The sequence below is a fragment of the Onychomys torridus genome, chromosome 5, assembly GCF_903995425.1.
Source record: "Onychomys torridus chromosome 5, mOncTor1.1, whole genome shotgun sequence".
Taxonomy (NCBI): domain Eukaryota; kingdom Metazoa; phylum Chordata; class Mammalia; order Rodentia; family Cricetidae; genus Onychomys; species Onychomys torridus.
The window spans coordinates 19,768,335-19,787,213 of record NC_050447.1 but is presented as its reverse complement, the minus strand read 5'-3'; the positions used below and the strand labels follow the sequence as shown (position 1 = coordinate 19,787,213).

The 18,879-nt window shown below is 45.7% G+C and overlaps 2 protein-coding genes across 2 annotated transcripts in view; one reads left to right on the top strand and one right to left on the bottom strand.

Annotated features, from left to right (window-relative positions):
• Positions 1–393: 393 nt before the first annotated feature.
• On the bottom strand, positions 394–4,133 carry Irx5 (iroquois homeobox 5). The gene is given in 4 exon segments (XM_036187965.1): positions 394–1,539; positions 1,541–1,797; positions 1,949–2,354; positions 3,431–4,133. Coding segments are annotated over 4 exon segments (1,449 nt in total). The 5' UTR covers positions 3,677–4,133; the 3' UTR covers positions 394–999.
• A 1,200-nt stretch (positions 4,134–5,333) lies between these two features.
• The window catches only part of LOC118583907, a 39,908-nt gene continuing 26,362 nt past the window's right edge, over positions 5,334–18,879 (top strand). Inside the window, exons 1-3 of the mRNA XM_036187667.1 lie at positions 5,334–5,371; positions 5,656–6,193; positions 10,949–11,011. Coding sequence (XP_036043560.1) covers positions 5,334–5,371; positions 5,656–6,178 — 561 coding nt within the window. The 3' untranslated portion in view covers positions 6,179–6,193; positions 10,949–11,011. The remainder of the gene's footprint in view (positions 5,372–5,655; positions 6,194–10,948; positions 11,012–18,879) is intronic.

Below are 18,879 nucleotides of genomic sequence, written 5' to 3'. Positions count from 1 at the left end.
AGCTAACAGCACCTTTGAAATAGTAATAAGGGCTAAATCCGGCATAAAATCGAACTCATTAGCAAAGTTCACCAGCTGATTGCTTTGCATAAAACACGACACTGATTGGAAGTAATTAGGTTAAGCGATGGCTCTCGGGTGGTGCGCGTCTCTGCCTTGGTTTGCCATCTTTTCTCCCTTCTGGCACACACTTGGGTCTCTCTTCTCGCTCCTCCTCGAGGGTCCAATCTCCCCCTCAAGCAGCCGGCTACGGAGATCCAAATCTGTGTTCCCAGACTGGGCCGCTTCCCCGGGTTTGTGGCCTAACTACGGTTTCCCCAGGCACACTGAGTCTGAGGACAACACCTTTCATTCCCCACTTTGAAAAAAGTTACAGTTGCACCTTTTGACCAAGGCAATTGACAATTTATTGAGGCTTCTGAGAAGTAATGAGTGGCTCTGATTATGTTAAAATCTCCTTTAATTAAATATTTTGCATTTTACAAAGACCACTGCAGTTTCTTTTACTTTTTAAATCTAAGAGTATAACCTGTTTCCTTTCTGTAATAATACTTTAGTTCATACGCAGAAAAAATCAATAGGTGTAAAAAATTAAATTAAACTTGTATTTTTAAACTATGAAACAGTTTGGGGGAACACAAATGTATATATTTATATTACAAAAAACATTAAATGCCTGTACAGGTGTCTTGATTTCATAATTTACTTCAAAGATACTGAATTATCAATTTAAATACAAAAATGCTACATTAAATATACAGAATAAGATTTAATACAAATCCTCTTAGGTTTTTTTTTTCTTTTCAGTTGGCTAAAACAATTTTTTCGAGTGTGGAGATGTATACATTTTTATGTCATCCACCTCCATAAACTATAAACTTCTGAATAAGAGGGGTAGTTTATTTTTTCTTTCTCTTTCTCTCTCTTGGTGATGGAAAAAATAACTGCCAAGGCCATGGTTTTAATAAATTAGGAAAGTCCGGGAGTACCGTACCCGAGTTAAATGTCGGACATACCTTTCTTCAATTCATAGGGAGTGTCTTTGCACAGGTCTAGCTGAGACTGGCTTCGCAACATTTTCGGGTCTTTAGCCAAAACGTCCGCTCGATTCAACACCGTCTGGTTTAATCCATTGAAATGAGAGCCAGGACCCGCTGTGGGGCCTGGCCCTGGGTGGCCGTGAAGGTGTCCGAAGGAGCCATAGTTCGTGTAGCCAGGATAGAAGGGCGCGGTGTAGTAGAGCGGCCGGGACAGTACCGTCCCGCCCGGAAAGGGACACTGCGCCGAGGGCGAGCGCGCGGGCGCTGGGGCAGGAGACGCACGGCTGCCTCCAAGGGTTTGCCCGCCCACGGGCCCGGGGCACGGTGGGCACGGAGAGCCCTCGCTCCCTCCGCTCCCGTCCTTGACCTTGTCCGAGGAAGTGGCTATCTCTGCCAGAGACCACAGTTTGGGCTTGGCGAGCACGGCCGGAGGCGGCGGCGGAGGTGGAGGTGGCGAGTGGATGACTGAGGGCCCGCCCGAGCCAGGGGGCAGCTCTCCCGGCCGATGGGTGCAGGCCAAGCGCCGGCGCGCCCGCGGGGTAGTGAGGACCAGCATCCTCGACCAGACGCGCGGTTGCGGGCCCGGCTGGGGACGGCCCGCCTGCACGCGGGGGTCTGGGCAGCTCGTCGTGGCGGCCCTCGGAGGGCGACTCCTTAAAATCCGAGTCGCTGAGGCTGCCTTCCGTCTCCTTGCCGGCGGGACTGGGCGGCCCCTGCAGCCTTTCGCAGCCCACGGCAACCTTCGGTTCTGCTCCTCCTGTGGGTGAAACCCAGGCTGTCAGAGGCGTGGAGGCCACGCGGCGGGACCCCGGTTCCTGCTAGCAGAAGCAGGGACCCGTGCGCGCCCCCTCCAGGCCCCCTTTGCCTTAAAAGTCCCGCTCATCACACCCTTTCCCGTATCCACCAACCTGCTTCGGGGCCCTCGAGGTCGCCCTTGTCCTCGGGCTTCTGGGGCTCGTCCTCGTCATTCTTCTCCAGATCAATGTTCTCCTCCTCCTCCTCGTCCTCGCTGCGGTTCCGTGGCGTCCACGTCATCTTGTTTTCTTTCTTGAGGCGCCGGCGCGCGTTAGCGAACCAGGTGGACACCTGAGTGAGGGTCATCTTGGTGATGATGGCCAGCATGATCTTCTCGCCCTTGGTGGGGTACGGGTTCTTGCGGTGCTCATTGAGCCAGGCCTTGAGTGTGGCGGTGGCGTCCCGAGTGGCGTTCTTCCGGTACGCGGGATCCCCATAAGGGTAGGAGCCCAGAGGCGCCGCGTAAGGGTGATACCCCAAGGAACCCGCCATACCAGGAGTGTGGTCGTAGGGAGAGCTCTGCGGGAGGATAGGCAGAGATTAGGTGAGTGGTGGGGGGATGTGGGCTTCACCGCCACCTAAAAGGTTGAAACCTACTTTCCCTCTGTCCCTAGGTCTGCATGCCAGCGCGGCCCGCACTCCAGCTTCCCCTGAGGCAGACAGAGCTGGCTGATTCAAACACAAGAGTGACTCCCTCCCCCTCCTCAGAAGGCAGTGGGCCCCTCAATTTCTAAATCTGGTCCTTCAGGATCCCTGAGGCTGTTCAGGGCTTGGCAAACCACCTTGGAGGCCCTCATCTGCTGGGAAACGTCGGTGCCCAGCGCTTACTTAGATCTGGCCTCTGCCGCAGGGCCCACCGTTCACTTAGAGGCCTGAGCAGCCTCGGAGCTCTACACCAGGGCGACCGCATGTTGGGCGCAAGGGGGTACAACAAGGGAAGTCAAGGCTCTTTCTTTAATCCTCAAAGAAACTCTAAGGACAAGCTGAGCTTTAGTCTGCTCACCGACGGTGCAAAATGCTATCCCTAACCGAAACCGTTGCGCTTTTCCAGAAAGCACACCCGGCCGAAAAAACCCGGATACACCGCAGCTCGCTGGACGTTTCAGAATTTAATACTTCTAAATCGGATTGCGACGATAGGATTACGGATTTGCAACATTTTGGAGGATTAATTAAAGGCGAGGCCAAACACATTTACATAGATTTTGCACGCTACTACTGTTCAGAATTCGGTTCTGCTTCTTTTGAACTACTTTTCTAAAATGGCAAAACAAAACAAAAAAACATAAAAAGAAATTTGCGGGTTAGCCCAGAGCTTTGAACCAAATGTTGCTTTTTAATAGTGAGGATCAATCCCCCACTCCGCCCCAAACTCTTCCCTTCTTCAGCTGGGCAATCCCAGCGACCGAGATGCGGCTCTTGCCAGAGCTGCTCCGGAGCCTAAGGCTCGGGTGAAGGCGAGCAAGACAATTGCTCAAGTTTGCAAGAGCCGCGAAGCTGGGCGGACGAGGTGGCGCCTAGGCCCATGTCTCCCGCAGCCCGGGTCTGCAGGCCTGGCCCCCGCTGCCCGCCCGCCCCGGACCCAGCTCACTCACCACGTACGAGAAGGCGGCGGCGGCTGCAGCCGCGGGGTCGGCGCCGTACTGGAGGTGCGAGTTGTAGCCCGGAGACGGAGCGGTGAAGGCAGTGGAGCCAGCGTAGGGCGAGAATGCGGAGCCCGAAGACGAGCGGCCGAGCTCATCCGTGCGGGGCCCCGAAATGACGCTGGTGCTGTATGCGGGGCACGAGTAGAGCGCCAGCGAGGCGGACGGCTGGTACAAGTAGCCCTGCGGGTAGGACATGGCCACACACGGGCATGGGGCGCGCCGCGCCGCGGCGGCCAACGAGCCGGGCGGCGCCCTGCGAGGGCGAGGGAGCGGGCACCTGGCCTCTCGTTGCCCCGGGCCGCAGCTCTTCGAGCCCCGGCTCCCGGGCTCCGGCCCGCGGCGCCTCCTGGTTGGCTTCCCGCTCGCCTCCGGCTGCGACCGCCGCGCCCGCTCCTCTGCACGCCCCGCTTGCCCGGGCTAGGCTTTCTCTCCCCCCACCCCCCCTCGCTCTTTGCACCGGGGGGCTCTGCTTTTGGCTTTGCAAAGGTCCTGCCAAGATGCTAAGTTGGAAATTGAGGATTCTGACGCCTTGTGCGCGCGCGAAGCTCCTCCTTCCCGGGGTGTAGTCGGTGGGGGGACTGGCAGGAGCCTCTGGGCGGCCGCAGCCAACCCGGCCGCCAGGCGCGCCTCGCCCTCTCCCTGTTCCTCCCCGGCTCCTCTCCCGCTCACTGGCGCTCCCCTCGCCCCTCCCTAGCGCCCGCCTCTCCTCCGCCGCCCCCTCTCCTCCTCTGCCCGGCCTCCCCCTCCTCCCTCCCCTACTCTTCCTCTCTTCTCTTTCTCAGACTCTCGAGCGCCGGCCCCAGGATGACAATCACATCCCAAGCGCGCCGATCGCTTCCAACTTTCCTCTCTTCTGCTAACTCTGGGCGGAGCGGCAATCTCGACGCACCACTATCCCTGGGCGTGTGTCGGGCCGCTCGGGAACACAAAGGGAAAGAGGCAGCGGGCTGTGCTTGGGTGAACGCTCAGCGTCCTCCTCGCCAGTGCAAACAGCGAAGTTGGCGGATGTCTTGTTCTCCGGAAAGCTGGCCTCGGAGGTGGTTCGTCACTCGCTCAACAGCGGCTTCTCCCTCCTGCCGGAGGTCTCTAGGTTGAGCTGGAGACCTGGAATTTAGGTCCCAGGGAGAGCCAATGGATGCCTGCGCCCAGGGCACAGGGAGGCCAGGATGACTGCCTCTCTGTGCCAGCCGCAGCAGCAGGTGGGCAAGAGCCAGGCCTAGGCTGAAGGACCCCGACTGGGCCTTCATTCCACCAGCCCTTGCCAGGTGGCTAGAGGAGGCGAAAGAGGAGGCTCGGGGGCTCCGGATGGGGGTGTGGATTTTCTCTGGACCAAGGGAGACAGTGGGCAAGACGTGCCAGGCGGAGAAGCAGTTACACCCGAGTAGGTCCCCCAGTCGCCTCCGACCCCATTGCCATCCCACGCAGCGCTGCCTGCTTCTCATGGCTAGCTACAGGCAGCTCGCCCTGCCAGGTCTGTTGTGACGAAGGGTGTGGGATCTCTTCCCTTTTGTTCCACTAAGTCGCCTTCCCCATCGCTCGCACCCGCCCCCGTTCCACTGCAAACACTAGGCAGAACAGTGTCCAACCCAACCGCTGTTTGTTCAGCGAGGCGCTGGCCAGGCAAACACATAACACTGAGTCACAGGCAGGCCTCTTGTATCCCCCCCCCCCCCCCCCCCCCACGGCAACACAGTAAGAAGGCAAAACAGACCCTCACCCCTGGTCGCCACCTCCCGCCGCCGCAAATTGCAAACGCACTGGAGCTCAGGGACAGACAGGGGCGCTGGTGAACCAGGACCGCGGCCGGCAGAGCGCACAACCCAAGCATTTTGTGGCCTTTCACAGCCCGGCAATGCGCAGGCTGGAGCATAACTACACACAAAGTTTCGCGCAATGATTTTGATCCGCGGGACACACAATTTGCTGAGCTGGGGGCCACAGCACACACAAACCCCACCCTGACCACACGGGGACCAGCTCCGCGGCGCAACTTCACGCACGCGCGCAGGCTGCCCCTTGCCCAGCACTCGGGCTACAGGTTCCGCCCCCAAGAGGTTGGACCCCTGCGGACTACATTCTCCGAGAACCTCTCGGCTCTCCCAGCCCTTCCCTTACACAGCCTTCGCCTCTGATTGGGCGCCGGTCCCCATTAGACCCACCTCTGGATGACGCAGGCGCTTCCTTCGGAGTCCCAGCGCCGAGGGGGCGTGGTTGGGCGTGGCTTCGGCTGCGTATTGTCATGGAGACCAGAAGCTGTCCGCGGCTGAGGCGGAAGGCTGTGAGCCAGACGGTGCGGCGCGCGGGGCCGGAGCCCCGGGGAGCGCGCGACGGCCTGAGACTGCTTCTCAGGCTGACCGTTCCGGGTTCCGGGTAGGCTCGAGTGTCTGCAGGGAGTGTCCCCGCCCCGACGCGAGGGTCCCCGCCTCCCGCGACCGCACCGCCCCCGGCTCCGCCCGCTCAGCCCGGCTAACGGTCGGCGAGGCCTGCCACGAGGGAGCGTCCGCGGCCCGCGCAGAGCCGCGCACCGAGCCGATGGCGTGGACGCGGCCCGGCCCCGCGCGTGGGCGGCCCGAGCCTGAGACATGCCAAGCGGGTTCTTCAGTCCGCGTGCAGGCAGGCGCGCGGGGGCGTGTCCCTCGGGCCCACGCGTGTCCCCCTGAATCTGTCTCGGCTCTCGTCCAGGACGACGACTTCTGAAAGCGAGCCAAGGAGGTTTGTGCCACCGAGAGCCCGAGTCTGTCACGCAGACATCCTCATTACATAATCCTGCCACTTGGGCGTCTTGGCTGTTTCTGTACCCCCTCCCCATCTTGTTCTCCACCCTATTTTTTTTTTTTTTTTCTACTACTGTCTTCTTTTTGGTGTGAAGGACTAGAAAGAATCCTGCAAGATATTGAAACATTTAGAATTTATGGTTCTGTTTCTGGTTGTCACCTCCGTTCTACATCAAATTTAAGGCTCATTTCTTAAGGATGTCTCTATTTTCTGCTTTATTTGCACATTGATGGCTCTGCTGCTCTGCTGGCCTCAGCCTCCTGCGTCAGATACAGAATTGTGTTAATTTAAGTGAGGGAAGGCTAAGGCTGATCATTACCTGGCAGACGGAATGCGCATAGCATCTGGCAGCCTTTCTCCGTTTTTAAGAAAGTATTTGTATTCTCACTTGGTAAACATAAGGTTTTAACTTTTTAATCTTAATACTGGGGAAGGATGGACACCACCCCCCAACACACACACACACACACACACACACACACACACACACACCTTTTCCTTCCAGTTCATCAGCTTTTCCATTTGGGGACTTACTCACTTGTTAGCTGTAGTTCGGCTCTCTTGTTGCTGAAGCTCATTTTCCATGAGCAGAGGTAGGACCTGTCTTTCCTCATATCAAGTCACCAAGACTTTTTACTTCCCTGACTTCTGCATTCGTATATTTCTAAACATGTTGTACTCAGAGTAGGCTTCTCTGGTTGTTTTTAATGTAGCCTTGTTAAGCTTCATTTTAAAACTTGCCAAGGGTTTATTGGTTTGTCATGTCTGCACCGATCCAGTTATGCCTAGCTCTTAAAACATAGAGCTTTACAGTAAGACCTACAATTGCAGTGCCAAGATGTGGCACGGAGCTTGCTCTTCAAGTTTTGGACAAGTAGAGTTGTCATTGTTTCTATCAAGTACAAAGGAGGTGATGCCTGTTTATTTAGTGTAATAGCTGTTTACAGTTAAAACTTTAAAGACTTAGAACAGTAGATCTGCTGGATTTTGAAGATCTCATCTTTCTTGTGGCAGAGATACAACACCGGCATCAGGAAAGGCAACAGATTGCCCCTGTCATATCGCTTTGCTGTTTTCGAGTGTACTTAAAGGATTATGATTGATAAGGCTGTCTTGCGGGAGAATGTTGACACAGGTGTGCATCGTTATCTTAATTAAGATCCAGAGAAAATGTTGTCTGTAAATGGAGGCATACGAAGAGGGCATAATTTTGTACAGTTTTGCTTCTGGAGAATTTAATTGCCCTGGAAACCTGTCTTTGAGCCTCCAGGTTTTGTGAGCAGTTTGGCAACAGAAGTTTTAGAGAGGAATGATAGTTGAATGTTAAGTGTTCTGGCATGTTCTAATACTACTTGTGGCTTTTTGGCAATACCTTGTGTCGGCTGTCTTTGTACTCTGTCTTTGTGGAATAATGGCTTCTAATTTCGAAAGCAAAGCATAAACTAGAGGGCTGTATTGTTAGGCAGACATTCATTAGTGGTCAAAACCAGTCTGTTGAGGAAGACACGTTCAGTGTGGAAGGAGAAGGGATCTAAGGGAAAGGTAATAGATGAGAAATATATGCCTTTTAAGGCTTGGGGAAGGAAACAGCCTCCCCAAGTGCCTTCATGATCTAAAACAATTCCGTTTTCATATCATCAAGAGCATATGTACAATGTTTATGGAACGGCTCGTTTCCATTTGTAGACATAAAGGGAGACTTTTTACTCCTTCCAAAATACTATATTAGACATTTTAACTGGTGAGCAAATGATGATACAGTATTGGTTTAGAATCCAATTTATGACCTGGGTAATGGTTAAAATAGTATCACCATCCTTACCTAGGAATCTCTCAGTGTGAAGACAATGACATGGGGGATGCTGGTGGCCACTTGCCCTTGGCTTACCCTGCACCTCGTACCCTTTAACATAAGTGCTACTTTAAAATTCCCCTCCTCTTTGTAGCTCGACATTTCCTGGAAGCTGGCTGTCAATCAGCATTTGTGTAAGATGTGGCCGTGCTTTCCTTCAATATTAAACCTCAGGGTAGAAAGAGGAAATGAAAGTGGAGGGGACCGTGGGCATATGATGGGAAAGGCCAGGTGTAGAGTCATGGCTCATTCTTGACTTCAAGGATAATTAGCTGGTTAGAATTACATGGGGAACTAGAATCAAAGGAAGACTTACTTAGATTTGTTTGCCGAAACTGAAACAAGAGCGTTAATTTTGAGATAATTGCTTTATTATTCCCCCAGACCCTCCATCGCATGTTTTCTCTGGCAGCTCCAGTCCCTGTCTTTTATGCTGTTATGCATGTGTTATTTTTAAATTAAATATATTATGTTGAAAGATATGGAATATTAATACAAATGAATTATCCATTTTAATTAATAATACAATTATGAATGTTTATGTGTTCTAGAAATCTTAGGAAAGATTAAAATGTTCTTTAGTTGATGAGCTGGAAATGAATGAAATCATGTAATCCTTTGTGAATTGAATGGGTTGTTTAAAATAGATTATGAGCACAGTGCCATAGTTGGAACAACATTTTAATTCTGGAATAGCACCACCTGCTTTGAGTGGTAGCATGTCTGTCTTCATCTATTCCTCTTCAGTTTCTATATTGCATTAGCCTCTCTTTTTAACATCATTTTGGTAGAGAATAGTTTTTCTTAACAGAACAGCAGCTGACACATCTCTATGAACATGTAAACCTAGGGGTGATTTTTTCCCTTGTTCTGTAATGACTAGTTTCCTTTCACAGCTCTCCTCAGAAGTGCAGTACTGATGACTTATTTCTGTATAAATTGGCTGTGTTTTCATAGCTCTAGTACACCTCAGCAACAATTTAGCTTGCAAATCAACTTAGATGCTTCAAAATTGAAACCCAGTATATTGTAACATAGTTTGAGTGTAAGTCTTTATTAGTGAGGATGCACTTAACGTTTGTTCAGGAAAGGAGAATATCATTTTCTCCTGCAGTTGTCATTTGTATAATCCGTTTTCCAGCCTCTTCTCAGGCTAATGATATTCCACACCTTGATACAGCTCTTATTTGTTTATTTACCATAATATGTTGTGATACCTTGGAGAAAATTGGATTAGATGTTCATATCTAATATCCCCAAAGTATTGCTAGTATTCTGTGTTCTCTTGCACAGAGTCATTTCTATGTACATTCCTGTACAGGTGACAAGTACAATGTTTCTATAATATATTTGGATATTTAAACTAAATTCATTTCCAAAATATGGAGTTATTTCACATATGCACTGAGATGTGTTCTTGCACATACCAAGACTTATCGGCATGCTTTTGGTGTGCCTGTGTGTGATGCTCCCAAATAGCACCAAGGTGGCTTCAGCAAAGTATAGGTTAGTAATAGGTGCTAAGTGTGGATGGTGGGCGAACGCCACCTGAGACCTTGGAGTATTAGAATTCTAGTAGTGCATTCATTAAACAGGAATTTGGTAAATTTAAAAATGTTGATTTGTGGTATGTCTGAATAATTTATCATTTGTTTTGGAATTGCATTGAATAATTTATTTGAATTATATCATTGGATAGTAAGATTTATAAACAGGTTTTTACAAATAAAATCAAGACCAAGGTTGTGATATTTAATAGAATTAAAATTACTATTTAAAGGAGATAATAGTTACAACAAATCACATTTTGGAATTATTTTTATGATCTGGTTCTTTTAAGAATAAATTTATCACTATCTTCAGCTCTTAATTATGGAAAGTATACAGGTGTATATATGCAAAACTTGTGATTGTTATTAAAAACAGGGCTCTGGGTATAGATGGGGAAGAAAGGCTTTGAGAAAGAATTACTTTGCAGAATATTTGTGCTATCTAAGGAATAGATCAAGGAACTGGACTTAGTAAATTACATTTATTATCAATAAAGTTAGTGGCTGACCTCACACCCGTAAGATAATTTTACTGAAGGCAGTCTAGTTAGTCTAGCCTTTGCTAGAACGAATGCTTCTCTATGAATTGTTATAGGCACTAACATGCTCTTGCTGTAATGTGAAATACTATTTAATTGTTTGTAAATAATAGACTGGTGTTCCCCATACTGATCGGAAACTATCCCCATACTATCGGAAACCTATGGAAACTCAGGGCTAAAATGTTACAGCAGGCTAGAAGCTCAGCACAAATGTCAAGAAAATGGAAGGCAGGCACAACAAATAGGACTCCTCTTTGTTTACCTTTAAGCTTAGGGGTCTGTTCTGATTTAAGCCATGATAAAGTTGTTGAATTTAAACATAAGAGGATTGAGGTTTGGTTTTTTTTTTTTTTTCCCAAGCATAAATATTGGGAGAGATACCTATGAATGAAATATTTAAGGATTCGGGTTTATCAGTTTCATATCGAGCTGGATTTACTATCAGGACTCAAGTTTCATTAAAGGTATTCAAATGCATTAGAACTCCTTGTCGTATATGAAGTATTTGCAGTGGAGGGCACTCCTGAAAATATCAAGAGCCATCCTTTTTGAAGTAATGGGTTAGGGCTGATTAATTGAGAAGGTTGTACTAAATGTTCTTTAGTGGAGATGGCTAAGGAGTGTGCTGTTTAAGAAATGCATCATCCACGAATAAAATCAATTGAGGTATCGGTAATTAAATTGTAATTCCGTGAAGGAAGGAAGTAGTAGGAGAGATGAAGCTAACTGTGGCCGTTTTCTCTTTAAGAATCGCAGTTGGTAATGGAGCCCCTGACTGCCTGTGGAAGAAGGTGATTCGGAAGACAGGGAGGTAATGCTATCTATTGTTAAGAGCACTTTTCTCTGCAACCCTGAACCTTTATCATGCATGACAACTCTGTCCAATAGACCACAGTTTCTTTCATTTTGAGCTATGGGAACCATCCTGTTTTTCTCTGCTAACTTTCTGAGCCTGCTTCTCCCAAGGCCACAGGCTGTGTTTAGAGAGCTGAGACATAGCATTTCGGCCTACTCAGCACCCTTAAAATAGCCTCTTTCTGCGAATTAGCTCTGCGATGGCGTCCTCCACAGCCCTAGCAGATGACATTTCAGTTTGGGGTTGACATGAGCTCAGCCTGTTGTCCAACTGTCCTCATTTACCTCCTATTCCTTTGGTGCATTTACCTAGGGGTGTGTTCTCCATGGTGGTTGACCACCAGCAACCCCACCACCACCAGCCAAGCACAGGGGAAGATTAGTAGGTTGTCTCTGGGATGCAGAGACCCCAGCGAGAGGATGACAAGAGATAGCGGCCATGGTTTCTTTGCCTGGTTCCAGCCTGAGTTCTGTTGGCTTTCAGAAACCCTGGCCAGGCTTCTCCCTTTCCACTCCACTAGGCTGGCTACTGTGTGCTCTGCAGCTGTTGCAGAGACTCACACAGAATAGAAGGCTCGCTCCATTCTGGATGGCATCTCTGATTATTGACCCATGTGCATTTTTGTCTTCAAACCTGCTGCTGGCATTGAAATCTAAGATTCCTAAAAAACAACCTTGGGCTCCAATTATATCTTCTGGAGAGGCTCCGTCATCTGGCCCTGTGTTAGTTACCACATTGACCAAGAAGGTTCAGTTATAAATCAGGCCATTCAGAAGAGCAATTACTTTGTCTGGGAATGTTGACACAGACCTCAATCGTTTAATAGTATTTATATCTGTTTGTTTTTCTTTTTAAGAAAGGCAACATTTTCCCTGTCATCACAGATTTCTAGCCCCTGACCTATATCTAGTAAGGGACATTAATAAAACAGTAAAGGGTTTCATGGTGTCTAATTATATAATTAGGAAAATGGTAAGAAATGTGGTAGCTCAAATTGATTTCTTCCATTAAGGTACTAGAGCACATGTACAAACACAAACCTTCAGAAAAGACTCTGGGTAGTCTGGAAGTTCAGTGATGTTGGGGGAGCCCTGGAGCAGAGAGAGGAATATTAGTTTCAAGTGCCTGTCCCCATGTCTTCTGGCAGAGTGTCAGCAGCTGGGGAACCATTACAACGTAGTCAGAAAATGCCAATAGCAGAGTGCTCACTTGGAGAGCAGTTTGCGTTGGCACAGCGATTCAGCATTGTGACCACGACCGACTGCCCACCTGGCATGGTTGGGTTATGACTCTTGCTTTTAATACAGCAGTTGATGGTACAGCTTTTGTTTAGAGTACGGCATGTTTTCAAGCTGACTAGGTCTCACTGGTCATTTAGAACACTACAACATTACAAAGTCGAAATATGTTTGTTAGTAGAAGGAAAACGTAAAATTCAATATTTGGGCATCCGAGACCTTTCTGCCAATTTTTTTAGGTCATGAAATTATGATCTTGACCTATATAATTCTATTTTTTGTTATTGTTATAGGGATAGAATTATAGAATATTCTGGAATCCATGTGTCTCATTTGTTAATTCCAAATTTTGTTTTCTATAATTTTTTTTTTAAGTAATAAGCGCAAGTGTTGTAAAGAGTACAGTCTGAGTCATAGGCTAACTTTCTATCCGTCAGGACATGGGAAAGCAGCCTTGATTAATTTTGAGCTATGAAAGGGGCAGGTAAAACTGTTCACAGCGGAAATTTACTAATGCACCAACCATTTCAATTAAATGTTTGTTAACATAATAGTGATGGCATTTTCTCCTCCTCCTCCTCCTGGTGGTTCTGTCCAACTCAATGTTACAGCGGCCGTTGGCCTGACTGTTAAGTGTTTAAATGATGACACCATTATGTGAAGTGATTTGAGATGAGAGACTCCAGCCAGGAATTACATCTGCTCCCATCTCCTTCAAATCATACTCGATGGCAGGACAGATTATGATTGATTTGTTTGTGACAGATTGCAGGAAGCAGTCATTGATTTTTCAATATTTTACCTTAAAATTATTTACAGTTGTAACCATGGGGAGGTATTTCCATGGGCTGTCAGCCCCTGAAAGACTAAGATAATATTCCCTGCTCTCTGACAAGACAAATTACCTGTAATGAGTGCAGTAGCTGAAGGGTATACTTTTATTTTAAAATATGTCAATAACCCCAGTGACTAAACGAATATTGATTTAGCATAATGAAGCCTGAGTAATGTGAAAATGAGCTTTTTCAAGGGGCACGGAAGAGACTTTCTTTTTAGCTGGTTGTAAGAAGCTTTTCATTCCTCCCAGCTAGCTAGGGAAATGCAGTTTTCATAAGCAGCCCACCAAAATGACAGTGTCACTGTGATAACTGGGGTCTCAAGGCCGGATCCTTGGTTTTAAGGGTTCTTCTCATCTTACCTTGAGCCTTCATATTAGTAATAGACTAGCTGCTGATTTATCTGATGCTATCTTTAACTGGCTTACTATTTGGACAGTTTCCACATTAAAATAAAGGTGTACACACAGCCATCTATAGATGACATGGGGTGTATTAAGACATTCCATATGGGTTGTTGTAGTATTTAATGTGCAGTATTTCATGGCAGGCCACCTCTGTCTTGACATTGTGACGATTAATCCCTTGAGTGCTGGTTTTTAGACACTAGTGCAGGCCTTCATTTTTGTCAGATTTTGTTCCCTTTTCTGTCATCTTGGCCTTTTTATGGACTAAGATGTCAATATAGAAAATCCTTCGAAGAAGAAATAAATACCCATGTATTTATACATCAGAATGTGTGAAAATTTTAGGTCTAACTCCTGTTCGCATGGCTCCCATGGTAGGAGAAAGTAGTGTGAATTAAGCTGGTGACATTTACCTGGGAAAGATACATTCAAAGATGATGATAACACAATGATATTTCATGGAAACAGCCCATTTTATGGCAACTAAGTCATAAAATCAATATGTACAATCTTTTTAGAAATTAAAAACGAGTTGATTTGAGGGAAGTTTGGCCAACTGTGCTTACTCCCTTATGACCTGGCCCTGGACATGTGGAGAAGAAATTGACAATGCAACTAATATCTAAGTGGAGAAAAAACAACAGAGAATTGTTGTTCCACATTGTCCCCAAGAATTGCCGAAGGTGTGGTGTAGGTGGCCTCTGTTACTTGTTTTGTTGTGCCCTGCAGTAAATGGGGTACATTATGAAAAGCTACATCTTTGACATCCTGTGCCCAAGGGTTCATCTCTACAACCGCCGCCCCAGGTTCTTCCTCTCTTCCTCTAAGTGGACTTTTGAAGTAAATGTGAGGGATGTGCCGTTGAAACCAGTATCCTAAATCTTCAACCATTTATATTGCATTTATAGTTTTTAAGTTAGTGAAATAGCCATAGAATTTTATCTTTTTAGGACAGAAGTATAGTTTTCCCTCAATAGATTTTGAAATAAGGTATCTTTTCCTCAGACCACACTATGTTAAGCAGAAATACCTCTATTGTTGTTTACTTTATTGGGGGTAAAATAAGGCATTATACTAGTAACTTATGAGCCCATCACTTAATGCGTATCTCTTCATTCGACAGTGCAGGGAGAATTATCTTGGTAAATTAATTTAAATAGTTAAAGTTTGTTTTGTTTTTTTGAAGAAAATTATTCCCTTAAATATTAGACTGTTCTCTGTTTCTTTTCTCTCTTTAAAAAAAAAAATCCTGCCCAGTTCTTTAGGGATGAACTATTTGTAGAAAACACTTTTGTTGTTAAATTACACATGTGATTATCTAGGTCTAGTTAGAAATAATAAAGGAAGAAAGACCCTGCTTTCAAAAGCTTTCTTGTTTGTATTAAGACGAAGTTTACTCTGACATGGTTCATAACAATCTGCTTCATTTTTTTTTTCCAGAATTCACTTTACTGTGTTTCACCTGACCTTCTATGATAACTTAATATAGGAACAAATTAGCATATAATTCTATTTTCCATATGACCTCTACCACTTGCAGAATTGTACTGCCCCTTCCAGGGGAGGTTTGCTCACTTATTTAGACTAGCTTTTCGTGTTTGCAAAGGCTGCATGCACCCTGGCTGACATTTTTGTTATTGAAACCATTTTAAAGTATCAGTTAGAGGGAACACTTCACCCCATTACTAAGTTATTAAAATGCCTCTACAAGGTAGCATTTTCAATTAGTGTCCACAATTGATTAGTGGCTTGTCTTCTCCCAAGCATGAAGCAGCATGGCCAAGTTAAGTTGTAATCAGTGGTGTACAAGATATTAAGGACTGACAATGATCATGACAAATAATTATTATTTTTAGATTCAGCCAATGTTCTTGGGTTTTGTGAGATCTGTTTCCATCTAGATGCAAAGGACATGGAGCATGTGGGCACTCAGTGATGCTTGCGTGCTTGTGGGTAGCTGTTTCTAGACTACAGTATTCTAGCACCAATCCTCAGTCCTGTGTGGGAAGTGAACGCTTCTATATCACTAGTTTTATTCAAAATGCTTAATATTACAGAGGATTGTTGAATATTTGCTCCTTTAATCAAAGAATAGGGAAAAGTCAAATACATTTTTATGTTGCTTTTTTCCTAAAATGTCTTTATTTGATTGAATGAATATTGATGATTGAAAAAGTTTTCTAAATTGTTTTGCTGTTGTGATTTTTCTAGCAACCAGGTATCATTAGATTCCAAATCACTTTCTCACCTGCCTTTATTATACTTATGGGAGAAAAAAGATGACAGGCATCCACATATACTGTTTAGTTGTCTGTACTAGTCACCTCCACCCCCAGTAGAACATTTCCTCCTAAACAAATATATCAGTGCTGTTCAGATTCTGGAAGAAAGTTACCTCACCTGGCAGAGGCTTCATTGTGTGTGGGAAGATCAGATTTGTATAAAGAAAACTACCATCCCTTCGACCTTTGGGAAGCCGTGACCTACTTCTTTGCTGTCTGGGAATCCATCTCAGGAGCCTTTGTAGCATCAGTAGAAAAGGGAAGGATTAGTCTACAGAGGATGCCTCCCACCCTAGTGGCAGGAACCAGGAAAGTGTGTGTTTACCTAGAGATCACCCCCAGGCAAGGAACCAGGGAGACTGAAAGATGCCAGCAGGGGCAGAAATAGCTCTGGGTTTTTTGTGAGTGGCCCAGTCTGTACTTCATCCACCTCCATGGTCGTTACAAAGACTCCAAGCTCCTGGGTGATTTCTGAAGCTTATATCTCAGCATAGCAAAGCAAATTCAGTAGCTAGAATGTTTGCCTTCATGTTTTTGTTTTTGTTTTTTTTGTTTTTTGTTTTTGTTTTTTGTGTGTGTGCTTTGTTGTTGTTTGTTTTTGGTTTTGGGGGGGTTTGTTTGTTTGTTTTGACATAGTGTTTCCATATAGCCCTGGCTGCTCTGGAACTCTCTATATAGAACAGGCCAGCCTCAAACTCACAGACATCTGCCTGCCTCTGTCTCTTGAATGCTATCACACATGGTTCTCCTTAATTTTATTTTTAATTAAATGTTATATTTTGAGATAATTTTAGATTCAAAGGCAGTTGTACAAAATGTTAGATGTGTCCTGGAAACCTTTCCCCAGTTTTCCCAGCAGTACTTTGCAGTATATTTAATGTCACAGCTGGATATTGATGTTGAATAATCAAGACAGGAAGATTTCCATCACCACAGAGACTTCCTCTTTCCCCTTTGTGGGCACACACACACACACACACACACACATGCTTCAACCGTTAGTCTTGTGTAAGGACAGCAGGTAATTGTTGGGATTGGCTTGTTTTAGGACGGTTCACGTTGTGTCTGTCTATTTTAACTACCTCCCCTTTGGTAGCAACTCAAAGCATAGGAGTCTGTAGTTGAACCCTACATGGTTGGGGCATCATAGTTCTTTCTGGGCTTTGACTGTGACAGGTAAAGCTGCTGTGCATAGTCATGTGGCTGTGTGTGTGTGTGTGTGTGTGTGTGTGTGTGTGTGTGTGTGTGTATGAATATAAGTTTATTTTCCTGAGATGTGTGGCCACTAGTGGAATTGTGAAGCACACCTCTATCAATAGGTGATTATTTTACAGACTAATTGATTTTTGCAGAGAGAACAAAAGCAAGGAAGATATCTACATTTTTATGGAATTCTTATATCAACTGCATTAATTAATGATTTTAAAATATATAAACTATCTTAAATTATTCGTAGTAAATAGAAGATCGTATTATTTCAGAATCTGGGTTGTGTTCATTCATGTTTAGAGGAATACTTTTTAGATCATCTCTCTTCTTGGTAAATTTTCCTGGGTGTGGAAAAATATACACACTGTTGCTGTGAAACTCACAGTTTACTCGGGAAAATTCTGGGCAGTTTTCCTGGTTTAACAGACTGGACATCAAGACTGCACTGTGACTTCTGGATCTATAGACGGACATTTTGGCCACTCCATCTCACCTGCAGAATTACCTATATGGTGTCAGATTGGCAGTGATACAGAAAGTGCTTTTAACTCATCTTGTGCACTGAATTACAGAAAGAAAGAGCTAAAAAGCAAAAAGTAATCCTTTTTGGTTATATGGCCCCTAAATAATGTAGCTACTTTATACAGTGCTTAATGGGAAAAACAGCCCTGATTCCCATCCAGCCCTTATGGGATTATACTGAGTTACATTTACATTTTACTTACTGAGACAGAATATGTCTTGGAAAGCCAGATGTGATATTTTGGGAAGACCCATAGAAAGGAATTTTAAGGAGTGTTGTTATTCTGATTTCCTTTCGTAAGATGTAATTCTTTACATAAGATACAATAATGTGACACCTGGCTGTCCTGGCTCCGGAACTCACTCTGTAGACCAAGCCTCTGCCTCTCAAATGCTAGAATTAAAGGCATACTTCGCTATGCCCAGCCCAATCTTTTTCTTTCTAAGAAACATTGAGTGTAATTAATTGGACCCAATGATCCCATCTATAGTCCTGATTATAAATCTCTAACTTTAGTGAGTGAGGAACTAGTCTTAGGCTTCCTCTGTCTTTCAGTGGCTTTATCTTTAGCCTAATGTGGTCATAATCATCATTATGTAAAAAGAATAAGATAATTAAATGCTTTTTCCTCTAATAAATGACAAGCTAAAGGATGAGATGTACACATAAACACTATAAAGCTATGCAGTCATTGATTTGTGAAAACTGTATTGGAGTGTCTATCCAGTGTCATAGTGCTTTGAGTCACTGGGACTCTAACAATAAAGAAGACATCACAGTGCCCTGGCCCTAACTCATGCTTCTAGACTCAGGTGTAGCCATAAGAAAAAAGTCACACAAGAAGCCGGCCCACACAGTGGTGCATTATTAGAACTCAGGTTCAGGAGACAGACACCAGTGATGATGAATGCTGTGAAGCAGCATTGGATAGAGACCAAGTTCCAGTCAGGCTGGCGTCCTGAAGGAGACACACATGACCTGGGGAAGCAGGACAGTCCCTGTAAAGAGGGATACACACTAGAGTTAGGCTGCAGGTTACCAGAGTGAGATCAGGTCTAGCTAGAATTTCTTGACGTATGAATGCGTCTGCCCAGACAACAGTCTATTTAACAGCTTGTTGTGTTTTTCTGAACGCATCAGAAATGAGGTATCCTTGAAAAGAACTTCTAGGTTTGAGTTTGTGATCCTGAGGTCCAGCAGCCTCTGAGAGGCCTTGGGCTCCCTCCCAGACCACAGTGAGGAAGAAGAGCTTTGGGGCTGAGTGCAAATGAGATAGAAGAAGCTTGTTCTCATAAAACAGACTTGTAAGACTCTTGCAGGTCAGGAGG